At 39.6% G+C, this 10,749-nt stretch overlaps 1 protein-coding gene across 1 annotated transcript; it reads left to right on the top strand.

The window, feature by feature from the left end:
* The first annotated feature begins 1,260 nt into the window (after nucleotides 1-1,260).
* On the top strand, nucleotides 1,261-4,123 carry LOC122093930 (polyphenol oxidase, chloroplastic-like). The gene is made up of 2 exons (XM_042664486.1): nucleotides 1,261-2,472; nucleotides 3,421-4,123. Exons 1-2 carry the CDS (start codon nucleotides 1,305-1,307, stop codon nucleotides 3,987-3,989), a joined length of 1,737 nt encoding a protein of 578 aa, XP_042520420.1. The 5' UTR covers nucleotides 1,261-1,304; the 3' UTR covers nucleotides 3,990-4,123.
* The last annotated feature ends 6,626 nt before the right edge of the window (nucleotides 4,124-10,749 follow it).

Below are 10,749 nucleotides of genomic sequence, written 5' to 3'. Positions count from 1 at the left end.
TGTTGATCATGTGTAGCTCAAAATCATTACAAGCAATTCCCCACACCCTGTAGCCCCACCCCACCTCTGCTTTTCTTTATATTGTTTTCCTGCTTTAATGAGGAAGAGAGAAGCATTCCCCTGCTTTTCTTCAATTATTGTAGCCGTGCTTGTAATGAGAGAGAGAGAAGAATTCTTAAACGCAGTTGCAGAGCAAGGAAAAAAGAGGAAAGAGGTGGAAAATTCAAACTACTCAATCTTGCTTACTTGGTTGTCATGATCACTACAGAAAAGATCTATAGTAGTTAGATTGAGAGGCCAGGTGCAAAATAACTAAGTTGATTCTCATAATGCGTGAACAATAAGAAGATCTCTATTAAAAACCTATCATATCTGTTCAGCATGATCGGTGATCCTTGCGAAAATGGCTCAAGCTTCCGTATCATATTTGTTCAGCATGGTCGGTGGTCCTTGTCCTTGCGAAAATGGCTCAAGCTTCCGTACCATATCTGTTCAGCATGGTCGGTGGTCCTTGCGAAAATGGCTCCATAGGAGAGAGAGAGAGAGAGAGAGAGAGAGAGGCTGAGAGGTTGTGAATCAGCCTTTGTGCACGACCCGTGAACTTAAAATCTTTGAAGCCTTGACAGATAAACTGATAACAACAGGTTATTAAGCAGGACTTTAGCGTTTAAGCTTGTCTCATCCATGATTGGAGAAGGTTGTTAGTGAGAGTGCTCATTTGTCCGTTATGATCATTAATTTTGTCTATCCTCTTCTCTTTAGGTTTTCTCGATCATAAACTTAGTTAATGAAGTCCTGATCACCTGTCCATATCATCATATGATCATATGGGCAGGTGAGTCACACTCTCACTTGATGTGTCAATGCAAACTATATAAAGAATGAGGGTTTAGACCAAACCCACAAAGTAAACAAATCTAAGTCATTTCTCATTAAAAGAATACGATATGTTATACTTTCAAATAAACTTCTAAACACAAGAATCACAACCACTAAATAACAATGTCACCTCTCCATGAAATAGAAAATCGAATCTAGAGGCCCACGCAGATGCTCTCATTGGCCCCGTGTCGATATAACCTAGCTAGGGCTATACAACCAATCAACAATCTCTTGCGTTTACCAATTCTCCCAAAATATGACAATGACTATGCTAACCTATTAAAATGAAAAATCTTACAGGTAGACAGTTCCGTACATCCATGCATGACGACAAATTGAGGTTTTTAAATAAGGGGAAGTGAGATATGAACTTATAAAAGCAGATCTGAAGGAAAGAACTGATCAAACTCAACCACACAACTATGGCTTCCGTGATCCCATCATCCCACAATACTGTAGTCAACGCAACTACATCTTTCTCTACACATCCCTTGCACAAGAGGTTGCAAATCCCTGCAATTAGTAGCCGAAGATATCTCTCATCATCAGCTCGCAAGGTTTCCTGTAAATCTAAAAATAATGAGGAACATTCCTCACTGAGACTTGACCGGAGAGATGTGTTGATTGGCATTGGTGGGCTTTATGGTTCAACCAGCTTATCCAATGCTGATCCTCTAGCCATGGCAGCTCCAATTATGCCTCCAGACCTCTCCAAGTGTGGTCCACCAGACTTACCAGCAGGTGCAAAGCCCACCAACTGCTGCCCACCGAATTCGTCAAAGATCATAGATTTCAAGCTTCCACCACCATCCTCACCCATGCGGGTCAGGCAAGCAGCTCACTTGGTGAACGGTGAGTACATTGCCAAGTACTCTAAGGCCATAGAACTCATGAAGGCTCTCCCAAGCGACGACCCACGTTGCTTCACCCAACAAGCCAACATTCACTGTGCCTACTGTGATGGTGCTTATGATCAGATTGGCTTCCCAGGCTTGGAGATCGAAGTACACAGTTCATGGCTCTTCTTCCCTTGGCATAGATATTATCTCTACTTCTTTGAGAAGATTTGTGGAAAGCTTATCAATGATCCCACCTTTGCCTTACCCTTCTGGAATTATGATTCTCCTGAAGGCATGCAGATTCCTAAGATTTATACTAACCCCAGATCACCTCTCTATGATGAGCTTCGTGATCCTAAGCACCAACCTCCTACGGTGATTGATCTAGATTACAACGGTGTTGATCCCAATACGACTCCTCAGCAACAAATTGAAAGCAATCTCTTCATCATGTATCGCCAGATGGTGTCCAATGCAAAGACCACACAGCTGTTCCTTGGGGCTCCCTATAGGGCGGGGGATCAACCGAATCCTGGAGCTGGTTCGATTGAGAGCGAGCCCCATAATACTGTTCACTTATGGACTGGTGACCGGAGACAGCCCAATCGTGAAAATATGGGTAGTTTCTACTCGGCCGGTCGTGATCCCATCTTCTATGCTCACCATTCCAATATCGACAGGTTTTGGACGATATGGAAAGGACTGGGAGGAAAGAGAAAGGATTACACTGATCCGGACTGGTTGAACTCAGGTAGGGCATAATATAGACTCATGTGGTCATGGGTTCGAGTTGGGAAACATCCCCTCCGTGAAGAGGGAGAGGGGGTTAAGGTGGAGTGGCGTCCTCTTTAGCGCAGATTCAAGGTCTAGGAGCCCTTAGACACGCAGGCATTCCTAGCCCTTGGACCTGCGTCACAAATTAAGGATCTCAATCCGGTGTAAAGTTACATATATTATGATATTCCCCAGACCTTGCAGTGGTGAGAGCTTCACGACTGAATACACCCTTCTTGGCTGCTGCTTGGGTTGCAGCCAAAGAGGTTATTTTCAAACCAGCCATTGGGATTCTATTTCCCTGGCTACTACCCAGTGTTGCAGCTAAGGTAGTAGTGAAATTTTTTTCCCGTAAAACCGACCAGTGTAGGACCCTAAGGTGTTACATATCAGTGATATAGAAGATAGAGGAGAGGATAAAACTAAGAGGATGTGGGGCCTAAAAGAGGTTCACGTACAAGAACAATCTTGTAAGTCCCTGGTCCTGATCCTGGTCCGTGAATTTAGAATCCATTAAATGAAGACAGAGAGAGTGATTTCTAAATCAACGAACCAAGGCTATATGAGATCAATCTCATACGTGAATCTGATCCGGTCTCAATAGAAGACTCCCCACTCCTACTCCACTCTCTTAATTTTCCTTAACTGAACCTCTCCCCACGAATGAAGTTCATGATATGGCATCAAAATCGGTCATTACTGATATGAATCGTTCATACGGGATTGGATCGGATTCATTTAGACGCCTAAACCTCCCTAATTTTTGTTTCAATACTGATTCAGGGTCAGGCTAGTTTCAGTATCAGTCATGGCGGATATGAATAAGGCCAATCTATGAGAGACTATATGATAGTATTAAACTTTGAAATTTGACATGTGATTAATCTGACCGATGACCCACAATTCAATTATGCCATAAATGCAGGGTTTCTCTTTTACGATGAGAACGCTCAGCTGACAAGAGTTAAGATTCAAGATAGTTTAGATGAGAAGAAGTTAAGGTACAGGTACCAGGAGGTAGACCTTCCATGGCTCAAAATTCGGCCAACACCTCGTAAAGCTAGAGTCACGCCGCCGACGGCAGGCGATAGTGGTGGTCAGTTCCCAAGAGCTCTTGACTCGGTGGTGAAGACAGTGGTGAAGAGACCAAAGAAATCAAGAAACAGTAAAGAGAAGGAAGAAGAAGAGGAAGTGTTGGTGATCTACGGGATAGAGTTTGATAGAAATGTGTTTGTGAAGTTTGATGTGTTTATTAACGAAGATGACGAGACGGCATCAGGGCCTACATATAGTGAGTTTGCAGGGAGCTTCGTTCATGTGCCACACAAGCATCAGATGAAGATGAAAACCAAGACGACCCTGAGGTTAGGGATAACAGATTTACTGGAGGACTTGATGGCTGAAGATGATGATACAGTGGTTGTGACTTTGGTCCCACGACAAGGGAAAGATGTCCTTTACATCGGAGGGCTAAAGATAGAGTTTAGCTCTTAAATTTGAATCTTTTGTTCGAGCCTTCAAGGCCACCCAATTCTGTTAATCTTATCCCTGTTGCAATCACTTTGAAGCGAAGATTATCACTTGTTTATCTTTATGCATGAATGAATTATATAAATGGGTTTGTGCAATGAGAATAAAATAAGAAAGACGAAGAAAAAAATGAGGTAAGAAGATGTACGTTTGTATGCAATGGATCCCAAATTGGTGGTGATCGATTGATGCTGCCAGGTATAGGTAATATTCCCCCTTAAGTTGGCATGTGAAGATCCCAAATACCCAACTTGGAAATCAAAAGGTTAAATTGAGAGCACTAAGATTTGATGAACCTTCACCAAAAAGAATTAAAAAAAAACAAAAAATGGTGAATACATCTGTCAATTGTTGATGAGATGGCAAGAAAGCAATGCGAATTAATCCAGCTTGCAATTTTTCACGAACAAGGTGACAATCAAATTCAATGTGTTTTATTCGCTTGTAAAAAACATGGTTAACAACAACATGTAATGCGTGTTTTTTTCTTTTTATTGTCAGCCACATGCACAGTCTTTTCCTTAGATTAGTCATCCTCAAGAAGATGTTGTGGTACAAGTACCTGGATGCATGCACTACATCAAGTATGTATATACTTAATGGTCCCTCCACCTTTTCCTAGGATCAAACCACCTTCTTCTTCTCCTCCTCCTCGACCTGGCTCAACCTTGAGGGTAGGGTCAGAGTTGGACTTTTTAGGCCTTGAGTCAAGGCCAGATTGGCTAGTCCTGGGCCTAGCTAAGAGAACTAAGGGTTGAGCTGAGGTTTTCAAAAGCCTCACCCAACTTGACCCTATTGCTGCCTTACTTGACACCAAGATCTGAAAGCAATTATGTAAGCCAAGTAGTAACATAAATTTTCTTCTGTATTTAGTTGTGAAAATTCAAAACTAGGAAAAGAGAAAAATGAAAATGATTTTCATCCACACAGATAAAATAGAATGCTACTTTAGGTTGTGTTTGGTTGCAAGAGAAATTTAAAGGGAAGGAAAGTGAAATTTTCAAAAAAAAAAACAATAAATAAAATTTGTATTCATTACCCCCATCACATGTGATCCCATGTATTGTATAAACTATTTAATATTTTTTACGACATTAGTAATGATACATTTTAAATGTAATTTTATTTCACATTTTATAGCAAAGGGTTTTGGATGCTTAAGTAAAGTGAAATTTTAACCAAATATGGAATAATTTGGAGTTCTTGAAATAATCGCATGGGATAATGATTGCAAAAATTTATTTTTTAAGTTTGAAAATTTCGCTTTCCTTCCCTTTAATTCCCCTTGCAACCAAACAAAGCCTTAGTTGTGAAAAGTTAAAACTAGAGAATGAAATTAAAGATTAAAGATGAAAATGATTGTCATCCGCACTGTTTTTAGCCAGAAAACTAAGTAAGGTACTTGCATTTCAAATAACCATAAGGAACTTGCAGCATCCAATGTACACTTCACATTTCATAGATAGAGACTTACCAGAAGTCTCAAGTCTAAGAATTTTTTTTTGGTAACAAAAAAAGGGTGCTCCATGGTAGTGATCATAGCCCCCAGGACAAGCTCCCGGATGGCAAGCAGCGCTTCCGCAAGACCAATCGGCGATAGTGGGCATGCCAAGACTCGAACCACAACCAGCCGACTCGAGCGGTGATGGATTGAGGGCATTTTCACCATTAGGCTACCAACCCCATTGGTTCAAGTCTAAGAAATTGACAATTCCAATTTGTCCATTTGATATTTTCCATTTTTGGTGAGAGTATACTTTCCTTTTTTGGTGAGATTATGTATCCAATTCAAAACTCCTAATTAGACGGTGAGACATCTTTGAATGGTAGGTAACGAGAGAAGGGCGATCTGGGTGTCTGGAGGGGGACTGTCACTGTGATGTTGCTAGAGACACAAGTGCTAGAAGGAAGCCTATATATGAAGGCAACCCATGGAACTATGGGGTGTCAACCAGTTGGTTTAGAAAAAATTTACTTCGGTTCATCGGTTTAGATATGAAAATGAGTGAAATCAAAACATGATCCAATAAGGGTGCATCGATTTCAATTACTTATTGGTTTAATTACCACATTCAGAAGTAGTTCAAATTGGTGGGATGGAAACCTTTCATGGAGTTAGCATAGGCTGGTTTTGGTTACTTATTGCTTTAATTACCATGTTAATATATTCAGAAATAGTTCAAGCTAGTGGGATGGAAACTTTACATGGAGTACATTAGAGTAGGTATGAAAAAAATTGTGTGTGTGTTTTTTTAATGAATTTTGGAATGAATCGATTTTGATTCGGTTTTTTAAGTTCAGTTTAGTATCTCTCGCTATGACCTTTTCTTGGATTCTCAAAACTTCTATCGTTTCATCCCCACAGGGGCAGGAACATGTTGTTGTCTTGGCTATAGGCTTTGGGAACTCAGAATAGGTGAGCACTCGTCTTGGGGTGGGCTTAATACTTAAATGCTTTCAAAATCTATTCACCCCCACACTTGGCTACCCAACGTTACTGTTGGCACGATAACTAATACAACAAAGGTGCATCTTTCCTGATCCTCTTGTACTAGGGAAAGGTCCTCTTAATGCTCTAACGTCCACATTGGATATGGACCGAATTGTATCACGACGTTCTAAACCCAACTTTTATCAATTTGGGTGTGTTTTGGTTTGATTTTGGTCGCATAAAAATCCAACCTGAAACATGATCTAATAAGCTTATATTGATTTTGATTCAATTTGATTTCAGCCGACTTGGTTTGATTTCTTTAGTTCAGACTTTTGTTTTGACACCCCTACACAGGACTATATATAAAATTGATTTTATTATTTTCTTAACCTTTTTTTTCAAGAAAATAAAAGATTGATGTCTGCATTGGATCGGAAGCCGTTAACATAGATAAAGATTGATACTTATATAGATTGTATCGGTGTATCAAACCGATTCTAATATAAACTATTTTTTGACAAAAAAATAATAATAATAATAAATATATGGAAGGTTCATGATTGAAGAAGGTTCAATGGTGACCATTAGCCCTTTTCTATGTTGTGGATCAAGTTTTTGTATGAGAATATTTTTGTATGGTCTAATCCACACAACTGGAATCAACTACAGAGTTTTTCCTTGGATGAAATTCCATCTGTGTGGATCAGTCCGGTATAGAATGGTTCTTGTGATCTGCTCTCATTTTCTTTTTAGGATTTATTAATCATACATTTAATGGCCAATGCAGACAAAAATTATTAATCAACTTCCCCCAAGTAATTCAATAGAACTTCATTAATCTGATTCTACCAAAATAAGGTAATGATCGACCATGCTAGCTAAGTTGATATCCTTTGCATGCATGTTCACTTGCACATACGTGTCAAGTGCCAAGACTTGTCTCACTTAATGCCATTTAAAGAGTGGAGATTGTTTGAATTTTAAAAGTAACCGCAAGCATATGGATCAGTGTAGCTAATGGGTTGAACACAAGGAGAGTAGCCACTTTATTGTAGGCTTCTTCTAATAATGCGAAAGTGCACTGATTAATTATGGTGATCTATTTCTAACTACTGACCTAATACAAATGCATCTAAAAGTGTCCTAACCAACACATCTAGGGAAATTGGAATTGAAATTGCAATAAAAATTGAACGACCTAACCATTCACATCTAATCCTAACCATTTGTCATTTAGGAATTTAAATACTCAAACCACACAATTAAAAAGCAAATAACTGACATAAAAAATGCTGAAAAGTAAATAGAAAAAAAAAAGAAAATAAGCTAGAGAGAGGCACACAAGTAGGTATCTCTACTTAGCCCGAGGGATACATCATAAATAATATGAGTTTTCCTACTTGACCAAAGAGTACTCTTACTAGGGCTTTTCTACTTGGCTTTAGGGGATGTGATGCAACATAAATAGTCTAGTAATAGGATGGTTCTGTAACTAGAGAGGGGCAAAGCAACGCATAATCTAGCTATGAACCTTTGGGGAAAGGGAGGGCAATAATGTAAAAGCTGAAATTTAAATCCTAAATTAAGAATAGTGGGCAGCAAGAAGAGGGAATGAGAGGGGGCTGAGAAGACTTATGAAAGAGCCTACTTACTTGAATTTCAATCCTTAAACTGAAAACTTGATCGATTTGAGATACTACCAGCCCTAAAAACCATATTTGAACTAAATCAAATCTGAAATTGTTAGGCCTGAACAAAATAAATCATGAAGAGAAAAAATTGAACTTGAAAGAGATACTCCACAACTTGTTTTTGTCACCTAGAACTAAGCCTAGAACTAGAAATTAAAATTATTACACTTTCGAATAACTTGAATAACATGAACCATAAAAATAAAAGACATTGTATTAATGAAATAAAACCAATTACAAACGTGTTTAAAGTAAGAGAAAACTAAGAAGAACTTGAACTAGAATTAGAAGGAGAGCACAACTAAAAATTAGAGAAAATGAGAGCAAGAGAGGGACACCTCTTTAGGGTCTGGTGGATTCCTTTTTATAAGGAATGAGGGAGAGAGGAGGATGTCCAAGGGGATCCACCCTTGGACGATTTTGTGGTGATGTGGAGGTAGGATTGGGAGATAAAATAGGAAGTAGAGGATTTTTTTATTTCTTACCTTTTTTTTTTCCTATTTTTTCTCTTCTTTTTTTTTTTCTTTCTCTTTTCTTTTCTTCAAACGTGGGCAGCCACTTGAGGTCGATTGTGTGGTGAGGTGGAGGAGAGAGAGAGAAGAGAAAAGGTAAGAGGGATTTCCATGCACAAACCCCCCCTAACACGATTTCTACTTTCCTTGCTTTAAGTGATGAGTTGGAGAGAGAAAATCTTCCAAAAAAAATCTCCAAAATATAACAACAATAAGGTTTGAACTTGAGACCTCCTGTAGTCAGGAGGAGATTTTTGCACATCACAACTCACCAGCTACGCTAAGTAGTTGTTGTTACCAAAAAAGAATCTTCAATCACTAAGGGGTTCATCGATCATTGTTGGTATTTGGAATATTTCTTGTACACTTGGGATAACTGCAAACGGGCTGGTTTTACATTTTGGTTCAGTTCTGATCCATTATTCTTTTTCTAACCTGAAAAGAATAATCACTTATACAAGTAACCAAACAGATGTGTACTTTTAATGCAACACGTCCATCTTCCTCAGAATTTTGTCCCCTTCGCAATTCTGAGAAGAAACATGACCTCTTTACGTGTAAAATTGGAGATACGGCACCCAATAGTCCTTAAGGTCTTGAAAATATAACACCTACAAAAAGAGAGTAAAACCCAAGGTAGCTCCATTCTTAATATGTAAAATGCATGCTTTTATACCATAAATTTCACACATAAATGTGCTCATCAAAGATGAGGAGTATTTATGGAAGCAAAGATGACAAGTGTTGACAAATCACCTATTCGTAGAAGTGAACATACGTGCGGACGATCTGAACTCATGTATGAAGAGAAATCAAAGGTTGAAAATAAGGGAAGTAGAGGAGATTGGATTCGTTGGTTGTACAGGTGAGCATTCACCGCCTTTCCCTTTTGCTTTCAAATATACCCCCTTTCACCCTTGTAATGACAGGAAGTGGGACATGTGTTGAATTTTCACCCATACAATCAGGTGATTGTTTGAACAACGGATCCATTCTTGAGGTAGAGACGAATGAGATATCGTCATAATAAAGCAGATTTGAAGGAGAGAACTGATCAAACTCAATACAATGGCTTCTGTGATCCCATCATCCCACACTGTAGCCAATGCAACAACTACAACATCTTCCTTTGCACATCCCTTATTCTACCATGGCTATCACAAGAGGTCACAAATCCCTATAGTTGGTATCGGAACCTGCCTGAAGGTGCAAAGCCCACGAAGTGCTGCCCACCAAATAAGTTGAAGCCCATTAATTTCGAGTGTGGATCAAGTTCTTAAATGAAAATCATTCTCGTACGGGTTGATCCACACAACTAGAATCCACCACAGAGTTACTTGTTTCAACCCCGTATGAGAATGATTCTCATACGAGGACTTGATCCGCTCTCATTAATTGCAAGCCCCCATCACAATCAACACCTATGCGGGTTAGGCAAGCAGCTCACTTGGTGAATGATGAATACATTGCCAAGTACTATAAGGCCATTGCACTTATGAAGGCTCTCCCACGCCATGACCCACGTAGCTTCACCTAACAGGCCAACGTTCATTGTGCCTACATGGTGCTTATGAATAGATTGGCTTCCCACACTTGAAGATCTCAGTACACAAAGCATGGCTCTCTTCCCTTTTCATCGTTTCTATCTTTACTTCTTTGAGAAGATTTGTGGAAAGCTTATCAATGATCTGGACTGGTTGGACGCAGGTAAGGCATAACACAGACTCATGTGGTTGGGGGTTTGAGTTGAGTCAAAAACAGCCTCTTTGAGGAGTGGGGGTAAGGCTGCATGTGTATATTATGACCCTCTTCAAAAACTCTGCAGTGGCGAAAGCCTCGTGCATTGGGCTTCTGAGGATGTGGGACTCAATAAAAATTTGGTTCAATTGCTCTTCATGTGGCTGTGCCGCTGTACCCTCCAACCTCATCTCACACCATCCATGGGATCGTGCTAGTTTCAATATCAGCCATGGCCGATACTAAAAAGGCCAATCCGATCCCAATACCTTAATCCATGGCTGGAGATGATCCTTAAAGCTGCATTGCATAACGTGGTTATCTTAGGGTTGGTATGAAATTATAAAACA

Source organism: Macadamia integrifolia, chromosome 11 (assembly GCF_013358625.1).
Source record: "Macadamia integrifolia cultivar HAES 741 chromosome 11, SCU_Mint_v3, whole genome shotgun sequence".
Taxonomy (NCBI): domain Eukaryota; kingdom Viridiplantae; phylum Streptophyta; class Magnoliopsida; order Proteales; family Proteaceae; genus Macadamia; species Macadamia integrifolia.
The sequence above is the reverse complement of the archived record's forward strand: the minus strand, read 5'-3'. Positions and strand labels throughout refer to the sequence as shown.